At 33.3% G+C, this 16,822-nt stretch overlaps 1 protein-coding gene across 3 annotated transcripts in view; it reads right to left on the bottom strand.

Annotated features, from left to right (window-relative positions):
• LOC107448217 (BAI1-associated protein 3) overlaps positions 1-16,822 on the bottom strand; it is a 55,597-nt gene that overhangs the window by 5,222 nt on the left and 33,553 nt on the right. For all 3 annotated transcript variants that reach the window (XM_043042612.2, XM_071179771.1, XM_071179770.1), the window contains 7 exons: positions 16,613-16,770; positions 12,960-13,080; positions 10,595-10,666; positions 10,440-10,505; positions 8,222-8,323; positions 7,403-7,588; positions 2,359-2,427 (listed from right to left, as the gene is read on the bottom strand). In XM_043042612.2, the coding sequence (XP_042898546.2) occupies positions 2,359-2,427; positions 7,403-7,588; positions 8,222-8,323; positions 10,440-10,505; positions 10,595-10,666; positions 12,960-13,080; positions 16,613-16,770 (774 nt within the window). The remainder of the gene's footprint in view (positions 1-2,358; positions 2,428-7,402; positions 7,589-8,221; positions 8,324-10,439; positions 10,506-10,594; positions 10,667-12,959; positions 13,081-16,612; positions 16,771-16,822) is intronic.

Raw genomic sequence — 16,822 nt, 5'->3', positions numbered from 1 at the left:
CCCAGACACCAGCTTAACTTAATGTTTTTGAGTCTTGTTTCATTCATATGAATGCTATTCCTAATAAATAACGTCAGTTCTACCCGAATTTTGCTTTAAAATGTATTATGTTCTGATTTGCCACCTTCTGCTAACGCTGTTCTTATTTTGTTATCCCTATTAATTCCCTTTTTTTTTTCGTTGGCAGCTGAATCTTTTCCTATTTCTAACTTGTTCTATTTTTATCATGTTGTTCTATAATTACATGTCATCATGTTAAGAAGGAGCGTCGTCACTGAGAACTTGAAACTTATTGACTTTTTTCCATTTCAATAATGAAGTTAATGTTATTTTCCTTTGTAAATTTCATGATAATATCTTGATCTTGAGCCGCGATGGCTCAGGGGATAGACCGTTCGCCTTCCAATGAGGCGAACCGGGTTCGAATCCCAGTCGATACGAATTCCGCATCCGGCTTGCACTGACCACAGTGCTGACGTGAAATTTCCTCAGTGGTAGTCTGATCATGAGGTAGAGTGCCGTCAGGTGTTTTCGTGGTTTTTCTTTCTATGTAGCGCAAATACAGGCTAGTTCCATCGAAAAGTACTCCATGAAGGCAAATTTTTTCTCAATACTTGATCCAGGAGTTCCCTTGTCTTCTGCATTGGGTTCAAAATTGCAAGGCTACGGAGTTGAACATTAGTAGTCGTAAACCCATAAAATTGGGTCGGCTGTTCAACGACGGTTGCAAAAAAAAAAATATCTTGATCTTATTTCAGAGGTTAAAAGGCGATAGTAATATTGTTAGCATTTAAATACGAAGATGCTTATGACTTATTAACAGTTAAAATATGATATTTTCAAAATTACTGAACCATTACAATTCGTGCAATACCTTTCAATGATATTCCTTTCTGGTGTTAAGAAACTGTTAAAGTTACTGACACGTAATAAAAGATATCCCCATACTTTGGTTTTTAAAAAAAATATTGTTTGCAGTTTCAATACAATACCTTTCCTATTATTTCTATGCAAATATCTTTCGAGGAATTGCGGCGAGCCATTGGTTGAAAAGCGGCAGAAATTTTTAACAATGTACTGCCTTAAACCGGAATTGTAGAGAATGAGAATTATGGATCTGGGAAGGCATACTTTGTCTATTAAATATATATTAAAGTCTACTAAAATTCAAAATTTCTGGAAGGTAGGAAAAATTTTTACTGTGCAGTTTTTTATAGAGTGAAAAGAAATGTAACGACTTTTTGCTTTTAAATTTAGTTTTGTATGCGACCACAATGTTTTAGTCGAAGGAAATAGTGGACTCAACCAAAAATAATCTAAAATATATGTGAAGGTTGTGTGTGAAGATGACAATGAGAAAGCTGTTGTCTACTATTGGTTGTAGTGCGAGCAATGTGTTTGGAAAAAAATTTCTTTAGGTAGTCTAATTTTGTTATTGAAGTGCATTATTATTTTTTGAGATATCACAGCAGTGCTTTTGAGTTTTGCGAATTTGACTGATCCTTAATGATTTACACCGGTCACACGTAAAGTGCGAAAAAAAGTCGACTACTCTGAATAACTCTTGATCTATTGATCAGATCTTCACGTTCAAAGACTCAATCTTTATGGTTCGAGAGGTGGACTTAAAAATATAATTATTAATAAGCGCAGACAATATTTTAAATTTCAAAATAAGACACAAAAACATACTTTCGCTGAATAAACATAACCTTTTATTCATTTGATTTTTGACGCTCAAAATATAGAATGTAGCTCGGCAAAGCGGTCCAAAGTTAGAACCCCTTAATGTTAATTTTACTTTTTAAACGGATTGAAAAAATTTTGTTCCCAATTATAAAATTAGTTTAAAAAGTTCTCGAGATATGGCGAAATACTCAAACAGTAAAATAAGCATTAAAGAGTCCTAAATTTGGACCGCTTTTCTAGCCAAACTATTGGGACCATGTTTCTCAGATTACGGCTTCACCTTATATATTAAGAGTTGGAAATCCAATTCCGTTGAGAAAAAGGTTTCGTGCCTGATTTCGTTACTTAATATATTGCCTGCACTTCTTAATAAGCATATTTGATATCCCCCTCTCGAACCATTAAGATTGAGTCCTAGAGCTTGAAAATCCGATCATTAGATCAAAAGATATTCAGGGTCCGTTTTTTTTTCTTTACACTCTACATTAGACATAATAATAATGAACAACAGTCATCATATTAAGTGCATAATATACATAAGATATTTAAAAGCATTGAAAAAAAAAAAAAAACAATGTTTAATTGATGCAAAATTCTGTACTCTAGCTTTAATTCTTGGATAGTACATATTAAAAAAAAAATTTTTGGAGGTGAAAAATTTGTACTCACATTTGTTTGCGTAACACCAGCGCCAAGGCGAACCATTCTTGTAACGTAGTAGTTAAATCTTAAGCCAATCTAAAGATATATTTATAATTGATTATAATTTTATATCAAAGTATTGTATCGTATGTTTTGAGAGCGTAACAGTGCATCGCATTTATTATTTCAAAGCAGTGTAACAAAAGCTAATTAATTTTCAAAAAAGATAAATTTAATCTTCAAAGTTTCACCAAGGGAAAAAAAAATATGTAAGAGACACGGGACATTACAAATGAAATTTTCGGATTTTTTTCTGAGGTCTAAAACATAATCATTGCCTACCAGAATGATAACTTACCTAATGATTACCTACCCGAAAATCGTATATGTGGGGGGGATTTTCGCCAAAAATGCTCTTAAAAATATTGTGGCTCCTACAGATTTTTTATTTATATAAAAGCGTCATTACGTTAGTTATGTAAAAGATACGTCAAACATTACCAAAGCTGTGGCACTGTGATCACGTTTGTGTAGAGGCACCCAATTTTATCACCGATGCTTGTAGCGTGAGGACATCTTGAAACATGTAGCTTAGCCTAATCCTTGTTTTTTTAAATTTCTTTGTTGCCCATTGTTAGTATGGACAGTCATCGTCGTCTAGATGATGTCACAAGAACGCGGATAGTTGAAAGACTCGAGGCGGGCCCATAATAGGTTATCTGTTGTAGGGACCTCTGGGCTTCGAGCAATATGTTGTCCACTCTGTGGAAACAGTTCAGAGAAACAGGAACAATGGTCTGCTGACTTGGTGAAAGGCGCAAAAGGGCAACAATGCCGGCTCAAGACCGTTATTTCAAACTTCTTGTCAAAAGACGTCCACGACAGAGAGAAAACTCAAAACTGTCTCGCCACCTGTATAATGGCAACGGGAACATCCCTTTCGCAGATAATAGTCGCCCAGAGACTCAATGCAGGTGGCCTGTTTGCCAGACGCCTTGTAGTCTGCATTCCTTTGACTGTGAACCACAAAAAGGATTGTCTAGGTGCCGAGAACACCTGTCTTGGTCAGAGGATGGTTGGGGCGGTGTGTGGTGATGAGTCGCTATTCAGTCTGGACAGCTACTAGAAGCGTATTTTTCTCTGGAAAGAACCCGGGAGTTGCTGCCGGCTCTCTAACATTGTCGAAAAAGACCACTATGGTCAAGGCCAGATCATCGGACCACTATGGTGGTTCGATGATCTGGACAGGCATCATGGCAGATGGGCATACCGACCTTCACGTGCTTGATGGAAGTACTCTGATTGGTACAGGAACGAGATCCTTGTACCCTATACGCTGCTTTTCCATGGAGCATATGGGCGAAAACGCCCTTCCACACTGGGCTCAGTTGGTGTACGAATATCTCCTATAGGAAGATATTCGATTGGAGTTGTCTGTGATGTTTTCAGACGTTAATTCCCTTGAACACGTATGGGACCCACAATTGCTGCTCGAAGGCCAGCTCCCTCGGCCATCGATGAGCACAAAGGTGCCTTAGTGCGCTTGCTGCAGGGATTGATAGGAGCCCTGGTGAAACAGTGTGAAACTCCGATAGAGTTTGTAGCTCTTAGAGGTGTCATACACCCTATTAGACATGTTGTGACTGACAGACTCTCGGTTAGGCTGCTGTGCTGGGCAAGTGACCAGTTTCCTTATTTAGGGTACAGGTTGTACCCATTTTTGTTTTCCGATATATTGGTCTTATATTGGATAATATTTTGGTCAGGTTTCGTTTTATTTGCATCGTAAGTTTTTTATTGCTAAAAAACCAACTTTTCCCTTCAATTATTTTCACCAGTGTATGTTAGGTCTGCAGAATTGGAAAGTAATATGAAAGGTTCATACGTTCCTTATAAAGTTTAAAAAAGTAATTTCAATATTGTAATAAAAAAGCTAATAATTTCTTTTTATTAGATTTCATCGTAAAATTAAAAATACGGAACCGAAGATTTCGCTACTAGATGTATTTATTTGTAATTATTAAACATGGTAGCGAAGACAAATTTACTCGAATTCATCATATTTTCTCAATTTTGCTAACACTTCAATTTTTTAAGGACCTTAGGATCCCTGATAAGTATAGGTAAATTGACCATCACTCCTCGATTTTATGCGGACATCTCTCTTAAAGTTGAAGCTGTGATGACCACCGTATTTATGGTGTGACTCTGCCATTATATTAGTTTCTTTTTACTGGGAAACTAAGATTGGACTATGTATGTGCCCTATACACACAAGTTTTTTNGAATTGCAATTAGCAGCATACATCCAAACATCGATGAGATAATTAGAAACTTGCAGCCACATACATCTCATTAAAGGGCAATTTACTGATTTTTGTGTTATACAAAAAGTATTTTCTTAAAATTATAAATAAAATTAATATGAGTCAAATATGATGATGTTTTTATTCGATGAAACTAAAGAAATGCGCGAAATATACATCGTATTTGTGAACATTTATCTCTAGGGGTCGCCAAAAATTTTCTCTCTACAAAAGGGGTCGCAGTCGAAAAAAGTTTGCGCACCACTGGTCTAGATGATGTCACAAGAACGCAGATAGTTGAAAGACTCGCGGCAGGCCCGTAATATAGGTTACCTGTTGTCGGGACCTCTGGGTTTCGAGCAATGTGTTGTCCACTCTGTGGAAACAGTTCAGAGAACAGGAACAATGGTCTGCTGACTAGGTGAAAGGCGCAAAAGGGCAACAATGCCGGCTCAAGACCGTTTTTTCAGACTTCTAGTTAAAAGATGTTGTTGTTAATTTACGTCGCAGTAGAGCTGCACAATTCTAGATTCTAGTTAAAAGACGTCCGCGACAGAGATAAAACTCAAAACTGTCTCGCCACCTGTATAATTGCAACGGGAACATCCATTTCACAGATAATAGTCGCCCAGAGACTCAATGCAGGGGACCTGTTTGCCAAGCGCCTTGTAGTCCGCATTCCTTTGACTGTGAACCACAAAAAGGACTGTCTAGGTGCCGAGAACACCTGTCTTGGTCAGAGGATGGTTGGGGTGGTGGCTGGTGATGAGTCACGATTCAGTTTGGACAGCGACTAGAAGCGTATTTTTCTCTGGAGTTGCTGTCGGTTCTCTAACATTGTCGAAAAAGACCACTATGGTCAAGGTGGTTCGATGATCTGGACAGGCATCTTGGCAGATGGGCATACGTGTTTCACACAAACGTGTTTGATAGAGGTACTCCGATTGGTACAGGAACGAGATCCTTGAACCCTATACGGGGCTTTTCCGTGGAGCATATAGGCGAAAACGCCCTTCCACACTGGGCTCAGTTGGTGTACGAATATCTCCTATAGGAGGATATTCGATTGGAGTGGTTTGTGATGTTTTCAGACGTTAATCCCCTTGAACACGTATGGGACGCACAATTGCTGCTCGAAGGCCAGCTCTCACAGCCATCGATGAGCACAAGGGTGCCTTAGTGAGTTTGCTGCAGGGATTGATAAGAACCCCGGTGAAACAGTATGAAACTCCAATAGAGATTGTAGCTCTTAGAGGTGTCATACACCTTATTAGACACGTTTTACTTTGACTGACAGACTCTCGGTTAGGCTGCTGTGCTAGGCAAGTGACCAGTTTCCGTATTTTGGGTACAGATTGCACCCATTTTTGTTTTCCGATATATCGGTCTTATATTGGATAATATTTTGGTCAGGTTTCGTTTTATTTGCTTCTTTAGTTTTTTATTGCTAAAGAACCCTTCAATTATTTTCACCAGTGTATGTTAGGTCTGCAGAATTGGAAAGTAATATGAAAGGTTCATACGTTCCTTATAAAGTTTAAAGAAGTAATTTCAATATTGTAATAAAAAGAGCTAATAATTTCTTTTTACTAGCTTTCATCGTAAAATTAAAAATATGGAACCAAAGATTTCGCTACTAGATGTATTAATTTGTAATTATTAAACTTGGTAGCGAAGACGAATTTACTCGAGTTCATCATATTTTCACAATTTTGCTAACACTTTAATTTTTTAAGGACCTTAGCATCTCTGATATGTATAGGTAAAGTGACCATCACTCCTCGATTTTAAGCGGCCATCTCTTCTAAAGTTGAAGATGTGATGACCGCCGTATTTATGGTGTGACTCTGCCATTATATTCGTTTCTTTTTACTGAGAAACTAAGATTGGACTATGTATGTGCCTTATACGCACGAGTTTTTTTTTTATCCCGATTTTACGTAATACCGCTTTGTGTGTTTCTTAACGCTAGTCCGACGAAAAGTGTTAATCGGGGTTCCACTGTATTTACAAATATCGGAATTATTTAAAATAGTCACTTCTCATCTATTGTTATCTAATATAGACTTACCCTAATGTATACTAACTTTATCAGATTTTAACACTAATAATGATATTTAATTGGCGTATGAGTACGAAACAAATAATTCGAAGAAGATAGAAGAGAAAAATATGTATATGTGCTTAAAAAAATCTTTCAAGTTTTATAGTTGAATTAAATGATAAAGCTGAAGAAGTTAATAAGCGTTTTTACTGCACAAAACGATGCTCACCGTAAAGACTCGTGCGTATTGAAAACAGGGAAAATCATAGTTGCTAACGAAAGAATGGTTGGGAAAATAATTGAAGAATATAATGAAAACCATGGTAGTTGAAGGGACGGTGGTGATGAAGGTAGCACATATCGGATCAGAATTTATTTTCATGCACAATGATTGATTGGGACAGAACTAGACTTAAGAGTGAAAAAAAATTTGAGAGTATCAAGATGAGATACAACTTTAGGTTATGTATGTGTGTGAAAAAAAGGAAGGATCTTGGTGCAATTAAAATATAAGTTTGGGAGAGACCAAGGTCTTAACAATGCGTAGCAACTGGTTTGCTAGTCCCTTTATGGTGGTCATATCTGTCGTGTTCGTATAATCACAATTTCAAGAACAAACAATTTATACCTCAGATTTCTTTTAATAATCAGGTACCTTATGTGATTTAAATAACGATCTTTAGTAGTGGGCATAGAATGTTTGTAATTGAAGTATACTTGCTTGTTGAAAGACTTCATGGACAACCTCGGATACCTGCATTGTTAATTCGCTTTCAACTTTTGAAACTTGATCTTTTACAATGAAGCCATAATCACTTTCAGTCTGACTGAGGACTGCTAATATTTTGTTTCTTGTCAAGTGAAGGTGATCAAACATTGCATGAACATTGCTCAGAGCCACACAAAGCTACAATATTTAAGAAAAATAGTGTAATGAAGGTTAAGGGATTTAAATGGTGTCCCGAAATTCACGCAAGATTTGAACTAAGCGAGTAAAGTGCTGCTAATATAAAAAGAAAAAAAATACAGTTGACAGTTCAGCAGGTTTATAAAAAATGGAGCGCAACACGAAAGAACAAAAAGTTAAAAAAAAAAAAATTTGAGGATTATTTTTAGTTATGTTGAGTCATTCTCTAGTGATGTAATTTCCAATTTCGGTTATTAGAATTCGCCCCCCCCCAAATCATCATGCTATTTAACTAGGAAGAACTTTTTAATTTATTTTTTTTTGTTGAGATTTATGCCTACAAAATCACAACCACCCAGGTCTTCAAGGAGGCTATTGAGAGCGGTATCAACGAATTTAACCACAATGAAGAAGGAAAATTTCGACAAAATAGTTTCCATGAGTCAGTACAAGAGGCCATTTAGCTAACATGCTTGCTGTTCTATTCAAAATCCTAGACTGTATACTTTATAAATCAATTAAAAAAATCGTAATTTTGAGCATAAAACCTGCTTTTGCTACAAAAATTATTTCTTGTGTGAATTTTGGAACACTTTTCATGAGACTAAAAACTAATAAAATAAAAGCACTTACTTTCTCATCCACATTAAATTGCTTTATATCAGAGAAGAACTGATTCTCTCCAATTTTGTTATACATAGCTTCCACATAGCCAGTTACGCAGGTTTTAATAGCCTATAAGGAATACATTGAAAAAAAATAATTAGAAATTGTGTTGGTGTTTCTAATGTTACTTAGGACAAGCCACGCTCGCCAGCCACCTTTTGTGAATTAAGTCAGGAAGATGAGTCTTCTATTTGACTAGAGGGCACCGCAAGGGTGAAGGTACGTCTTAGTTAATCAAATGTTTCAAAATAATGGCGCTTACAAACGAACAACGTCCTCTGTCTTGCATTCATCTCTAATTAACATGATAACTGTCTGCAACACGTTTCATCTAATTTTGATAAAGTACAGCAGTACTTTAACGTATCGTCTTAAATGTACAAAATCTCGGTTTCACGTTCCAGCATGGTATTGTCCAACTTTCCATAATCCAGCAAAAGCTTTCCCTCTCTGCTCGAATAGAAAGACTGTGTCAAACGATGATATCATAATAGTGAGGGGAACGCTTTATCCCCTGGGCCACCTCGACTACCAGAAGCAATCTTTTTTCTTATTATATTGAACAGCTGACCCAATTTTGAGTTTATGACTACCAGTGTTCCATATCGATGTTAACTGTAGCCTTGTAATTTTGAACTTATTCCAGAAGAAAGGGAACTCTTGGATCAAGTATAGGGAGAAATTTGCCTTCTTGGAGGACGTTTTGATTGAACTAACCCGCATTTGCATTACATGGTGAGGAAAACCACGTAAATCTTCCACTGTTAGCCTGACAGCAAGGTGACTCTAATCTATGATCCGTCTATTACTGAGGATAATTTACGTCATGTCGTTATAGGTGCTGTGGAAATGAGAACCTATTATACCAATATTAGTGCCTGAAAGAGGTACTGTGGTAATGGGATTTTTACCACTTTCTGAAACGGACAAGTACCTAATATTATACTGCACGCACATACATAACCATTTTTTTGTTATTTGTTGTATATTTCGTTGCAGTTTCATTCAAATAAATTTACCATAAGTTAGAAATTCCACTCGCTATACAGTACAATTTAACCTCTGATATTCAGTATTTAACACTATTTTTCCAATGCTTATTAGATCACTTCATGTTGAGTTTCCATTATTACAGCTTATAGAGACACTTTAAAAACGTAAATTTTTCGCACGTTCTCATATTTAATTAATTTTCATTCTTCATGTCAGATAAACTCAACGATCAAAATAAACGTGGTAGCATATGCGTACTACGCCACCAAATTAGCATTCCTAAAATTATCTGACTACGTGTCTATTTTGTTAGCAGTTTTATTTTTAAAAGGTGTTTATATATCGAACTAAATAATTTAAAATCAATAGAAATTAAGATAGAAAAATATGTTCTGAAAGGCGAAATTAAGATAGAAAAATATGTTCTGAAAGGCAAAATTAAGGGAGAAATAGTATTTATTCGTTTAAGGGCAGCATAAAAAATCGAAATACTGTTATTGATCCCGATTACGTATAATTAGTTTCGACAATAGGTTCTAACTAAAATAAAAAATAATTTATGTATTAAAAAGCAAAATTAACGTTGAAAAGGTATTTATTTGTGTAATGGAACCGTAAAGAATCGCCATATTATTGACGCCTATGTTGCTTAATTAATTTTAATAATAGGCTCTTTCGGTAATATAGTAATTGGTGCAGTTTTAAGAGGTTGTAAATATACTAAAATAGGTACAATTTGTATATTTGGTACCTATAAAAAGAGCTTATTTGCAGGCACTCTAAAAGGTTTAGTACCAGAGTGAAATCGCGTGATTGTGGTAAATTTTGGCTATCACGAGTTCGTCTCAATCAACATCAGTGATGCCAAATGAGACTGAAAATATATAATCTTAATTTTGATGGGGTGACCTACTAAAAGCGTATTTTGTTTAATCTAATGATGTAAAGTCATCGATCAGGACAAATAATAAATAAATAAATAAAAAATTGGAATAATTTTAGCTCTATAAATTGTGTCTATAAATGTCTTTCAGTTTTATGCAGGATTTCTGTGTGCTGTTTAGTAGCGATCTATTGATTGTTTACTTTTATTCACCCCATTCAGCTAGTAATTAATAAATATGAACGTTTGTACTATTTTTCTATTTGGAGTGACAAATAATTTAGCAATTTTAAATAATATCCGATATACTTGTGTCAAAGCACTCTGAGTGAAAATTTGTTCTTCCCAACTCAATTTCATCCACACGTCTATTACCTAAAAATAAATATATAAATAAAAAATATTATTATTATTATTTCAAAATAAAGATAATAGAGAGATAATGAATAAACTTATGACAGTACTATTTCATCAACAATTGCTGCCACGTCAGGAACCGAGTTACCATGATAAATCATTTCATTAATCCGCTCCATCTGCAATACAGGAAGAAAAAAAACACATACTTTATTCATTTAATTATTGTTCCCCATTTATATTTCCTAACTAATAAAGCTTTTATTTAACAATGTAATGAGTTTCAAACTATTACTGTATACTATTCTGCTACTAACCAAAATGAAATGTGTCGTAAATTTTGGGAAGCTTTTGCTTGTAAGGTTTTGTTTAGCTTTAAAATTGCTTGTAAAGCTTACAATCAGTAAAGCATACAATTTTTGAAAGTGTTTAAACTTATTGTTGTACCAAGGTTAAACTTGATAGGCTTACTTTTTCTGAGCTAACAATGAAACTTAAAATATTTTACTTCATGAAGCAGTCAATCCATTTTTATAATAAGGTAAAAAGATGCAAAAAAAAAAAAAAAAAAAAAAAAAAAAAAAAAAAAAAAAAAAAAAAAAANAAAAAAAAAAGAAAAAAGAAAAAGCTTATTAAAATTACTTACGAAGTACGGCTTATAAGAAATTATCAAGTTGAAGAACAGATAGTATAAGTTAAGGAACTACATTACAAAGATACATCCAGGGTTACGGTAGAATTCGAGATACCTCCACGGTACAGGGAGAGACTAGAGTGCCTGAGACTAGAGTTACTCTAGGCACTCTAGGAGAGACCGGTCAGACAAAGAATATATAATATTCACTTATATATTCTTTGAGTCAGCCACGGATGCCCCTATTTCAACAGTTTGAATCCACAAACGACTGTATTACATAGCGTAAGTAAAAAGTGTTGTCCTCCTCTTCACTTTTCATTCTTTACTTTTTTTTTCTTACGAGAGTTTGATGAAATTCTTTGTCCCAAGAAAATTATAAATATGCCAACGTTTGAGTGTCCAATTCGGAGTAAAGCTATAATTTCAAACTCTGAGCACTTCTTCGATAAAAATAAATTTATTCGCCGAAAATAAGTTTATATGCTTTAAAGCGAAAAAATAGTTAAAACCAATAAAAAAAATTAAACTGTGTTAAAAATTTGCCTATTTGGTGCTATTTTCTTACCTTGATGATAATGATCAAAATCAATGAATAAATTTGATTTTTTGGCAAACTTTTTTTCCTTTTCAATGTAATGAAGAAATATTTTAAATGTAAAAAAAAATTAGATCACAACATATTTGGTTTAGTTACATGCATTTTGGCTTTTTACGCAAAAATAATAAAACTTTCAATTCTAACGTGCGTAAAAAGTATACAGGGATCACGATGGAATAAAAATTTAAAATTCTATCATTAGTTCGAGGATTAGAAACTATCAAAGAAAGAAATACCGTACTGGTCGTAGGAATGCAGTACATATAGACTGAGGTAGAGGTTTAACTACAGATTTATAAAGTTAACTCAAATTTTCAATTGCGTTTTTCTGGAAATTGACTGGCTTCCGCGCTTGATTATTTTAATGGGCAAATACTACCCGTAAGTTTTGCTACTATTATACCATGTTTTAACCAAAGTGAATTTCCCACATAGGGCTTTCGCCTTGTTAGCAGAGTCAGCTAGCTAAAGATATGCAAACCATGTACCAGTTAAAGCTAATTCTTACAATCTCACAACAGTTATAAAAATTGCGTATTTTGGGACGGCAGAAAAAATAACAATATCCAGAAAACAACCTTATATGAATCTATTACGCAGTTACCAGTTGGAGAGTGATTACTTCACGCTTGTGCACATTCTTGTCCGGGGAAAAGTAATTAACAGCGAAAAGAAGCTAATCAGATAGAAAGGTGTGAAAGTCAAGTTTAGTTGACATGTAATACTTGTATATTCTCATGTTATAAAAGCTAGTTATTTCTGAACATTTAACCTATTGATCGTTTTGATGATGAGACGCAAAGTATATGTCACATTAGTTAACACTAAATTTTCCGCGGTGGGTTCATTGAAATTGAGACATAGACTTTAGATTTAGAGCTTCAAGTAGTAATAATTTTACTATTCATAAATGATGTGAAAAGTGTTATGAAAAGAGAAGTAGTAGTACATTTGTGTTTATGATTAAGTGGACAATTTCTCATGCTAGTGTGGCTAAAATAAGAATTTGAAAATTAAAATTGTAAAATAAAAGTGTTAATCAAAATTTTGGAAATACAATTACATTACCTATCTAGTTTGAACGAGAATTAGGTGGGTCATATTCTTTTAAAAAATAATTGGGATGGCAATTTTTTATCCACTCAGATTATAAGAAATGCTATTATTATGTTAGCAATTTAATATGAAAAGTTATTTAATTTATTAAAAACATGAATGAAAAAGAAGTAAAGATTACATTATCAAATGCTACCGCTCTCTCAATGAATGGCTTAGTATAAATTTCACAAAGCAAAAACCATTCAAGAATCAAGTCTTCGCCGAACCAGTGTGAATAATCATCCATGAACAATTTATCTCTATAAATAAAAATTAAGATTATCCAATAACAATAGGTTTAGTTTAAAAAAAATTATAAGTAAAATAACTGTCGGCTATAAATTTATATGGAATGGAATCTAGTGCAAAATGCGTTTCGCTCTGAAAATGAATTATAGAATATTTCAGCTGCTTTATGCTCAGGTTGTATTTGAGAAATTCGGTGAATGATTCTATAAAATAAAGGAAGCAAGAGATACGAACAAAATATCGACATTCAAAATAATTGTCATTAGCTACAAAAAACATTTAGCATAGATTGTACAGCAGATGGATGGAAATTGTCAGCAAATGCTTTTTTCGATATCGTTGGATGAGCAGTTGTCACTCGTTGTTGGATCTGTTTTACGTTAGCCAGAAAGTATCTCCCTTGCCATCTCTAGAATGTTTAACCCATCTAAAACACAATTTATCCCCAAAACACAATTTAGAAAACTATTTTTCCTGGAAATACAATGGAAAGGGTTTTTGGACAATACAGTTATAAGTCACTAATTTCATTTCTTCCAATTATGGTTAGCTTTTTTCATTTACTTGTTTCTTTTTATTGTTTCCAGATAAGTGTTTTACAAATATTTGAATTTTTTTCTAGATAACACATCAATACCCAAAAATATCGCATGGCTTTCGTGAACTACTTGACACTTCTTTTCAAGAAACCATCAGAAATCCTTTATCGTTAGGCATGAAACTAAAACTTGAATAAATAAGGTTATGGGGGAGGGGGAGGTAGCAAGTTAGTGCATGCTAACTCGTTGTCGCGTGTTCTACACATGTTTTGTCGACGCAATTTTTTAATTTATGCGTATGCATTTTTGAAATCTTAGAGTCTACTCTAAAAATTAAACTGCGTTTTTAATTATGAATATCAGATGCGAAAAATTTCATAGATTACGCTGTTCTGAACTTAAAAATGAAGAAAAGCGACATGATTGAATAAAGTATTAAATTTATGAAGCATTTTAAGTGAGTTTCTTATTTTCCCATAATGAGAATTAAAATGATACAAGGTTTAATGATATCTTAATGAAATTTAGCGAACTTATGAGCGTTTATTCAAAGCTTTTTTTTATGTTTAAAAAGTTAGGTGTTAACAAACACAAAGGGGAGAATGGAGACTTTCGAGAAAGTATTCACTTCATTAAGTACTAACTGGCAAATATCCAGCTTGTCTCTTATTTGTTCAGACACCAGGATATATTTAGAATTCATTGACTGGGAAAAACGAACGGAGTATGTCTAGTCTTTGTCTATAATGAATAATAACCAATGATTAAAACCGTTAGTATCCTCTTTGGAAGAGGGAATGCTTTTAGTTCATTTTTTAAAAGAGGATGTAATTCAGAATCGGTTAAATGTGATCTGTTAAATGGTATACATTTCCATTAACTGTAATATTAGCATAAGTCGGTGAACTATTAAAAACTTTAGAATTAAAGATGAGGTTACAAATATCAAAAGAATTAATAGTTGTAAACTCATAGACAGTATAGAATTTCATTGTTCATGAGAATCTGATTTCTGATATTTAGCACAATGTCTTACATCGAGAGTAGGAGCCATTTTTACTCATTAACTCGTCATTCTTCATCTCTTACACTAGATTGCCCAAGGAAATCATTTTGACTGCTTTTTAATTTCAGTTAGAAAAACAATGTTGTATATAATGACACAATTTCTTAGAATTTTGTGACTTTTTATACAACATGTAATTTTTTTCTTGTTAATATTTACATATAACTTATTGTATAACTGTAAATAATCTAAAAAAATATTAAAAATTAATTTTAAACAAATTTCTTTACACATTAGTTATTTTTTCACAATCCAATCATTTTGACTGCTTTTGGGCAATATAGATATATGTACTAAGTTTCAGTCTTTCTAGTGTTGAAGATCTATACTTGCACTTATTCTCAAGTAAAAGTGAAAATAAAAAAATGAAAAAACGGTGGCCTGATACAGGTCTCTGAACAATTGTCCAGTAATCTATACCCACATTATCAGCCACTATCAGCTTTCTCTATATATTACATTGACCTCGCTTTCTATAGTGACTACTATCTGTTCACCACAACTACTATCTGTCTCTTGGTCCAAACCGTAGATATGGTGGTAACGACCACTATAGAAATAGGTTGTTCCTTTGCAGCATATTTGTAACAGAAAACTGCTGTTTATCCCTTAAGAGTTTTATTGTCGCTAGATGCACAAATATCTGCCATCAGGCTCACCAAAATATATTAAAATAACTTCATTTCACATTGACAGACATTTCGTCCAATGCTCGTGTGATGGAGAGACAGTGAAAAGGAAACCGGATCGTGTTTTTCGGTTGAATTTTATGACTATTAAAATTTGATTTTCAATCACCAATTTAGACACTTTCTTTCACTAGGTGGTTTTGATTTGATTAAGAAAGCATCAAGGAATTACTTTTTTAAATTTCTATAACTTGTCTAAAATTTAACTTTGGATTCTCAATTTTTATTGGAGTTTAACATAAGCAGAGACACTGGTTAAATACAAACATTTTTTGAAAAAGTTAAAAATTTAATTTTCCTCAGAGCTAAAATTTGAAGAAAAAAAAACTTACTATGACATCTTGCGCGCACGATGTAAATCATAAAAATCATGTTAATGATTTGAAACTACTTTTGAAAGGAAGTCAAATGTCTTGTTTTTTTAATAAAAAAAATCATGCTATCTCAAAGAAATAAAAAAATAAAACGTTTTTTTAAAATTAAAAATAACTTCATTTTTTAAATTTTACATTAAAAAAATGTTTTGTCCGAAAATTTTTTTTTTAACAATAGTCAAATGTAGAAGTTGAAGTTAATTATACAAAATGCAAGATTAATAATATTCCAAATGAGTTAAATCAACTGGCTATACTGAAACTAATTACTAAGCTTTAGCTTAATAGGTTTGTCAGAAGTTAAATCTTCCGAGCTAGTAGAGTTAAGTCTGATTTAAAGACAAAACTTTGAATAAATAACTTATAACTAAATACTTTAGTCAGTATACGATTCCAGATAAGAAAATGGCTGTTTTATTTTTTGTGTGAGTTGGTTTTACTATTTTCCTGTAACTTCAAAAGTTATTTGATTATACTTGGTGTCATATTGCTCAGAATAAAATAGTTCATATAATATTTTGTTTTTCAAGAAATAGAAAATTTTGTCCAAAAAAAACCCCTCTAAGTCTCTTAAAGACTGATTAACTTCTGTGAATTTCTCCCTTTATTTGACATGCATATTTTATAATTTCCGAATCAGATTCCAAGTCTTCAGGCTTAGGTTGATCCTCCAAAATTTTGCTCAAACTTTACTATGATACTTATACTTATAGGAACATTGAATGAGAAAAGCAAATGCCCTCACGAAAGTCAACGTATGTTGCTGTTTCCGGAAATGAAAGCTTTTAAAGTGGTAGTTCATGTACTATATAATAATAAAGACTATTCTTAACGAAATATTACAGTATAAAATATATAAATAAAATGAGGAATACCGTGATGCTGAAAGATCGATAGTTACGTAATTAATTAAATTTCGAACATTATGGTAGAGCTGTAACATTTTCAGAGACTCTTCGACATCCCTTCCCTTGTCCCGATTTTGCACCACATACACTACATGTTCAATGATTGGCTTTATGATATCCTTCACCTAAAAAAAAGAAAAAAAGGTTATATATATATATATATATATATATATATAA

This window comes from Parasteatoda tepidariorum, chromosome 4 (assembly GCF_043381705.1).
Source record: "Parasteatoda tepidariorum isolate YZ-2023 chromosome 4, CAS_Ptep_4.0, whole genome shotgun sequence".
In the NCBI taxonomy this organism is placed as follows: Eukaryota; Metazoa; Arthropoda; class Arachnida; order Araneae; family Theridiidae; genus Parasteatoda; species Parasteatoda tepidariorum.
The sequence above is the reverse complement of the archived record's forward strand: the minus strand, read 5'-3'. Positions and strand labels throughout refer to the sequence as shown.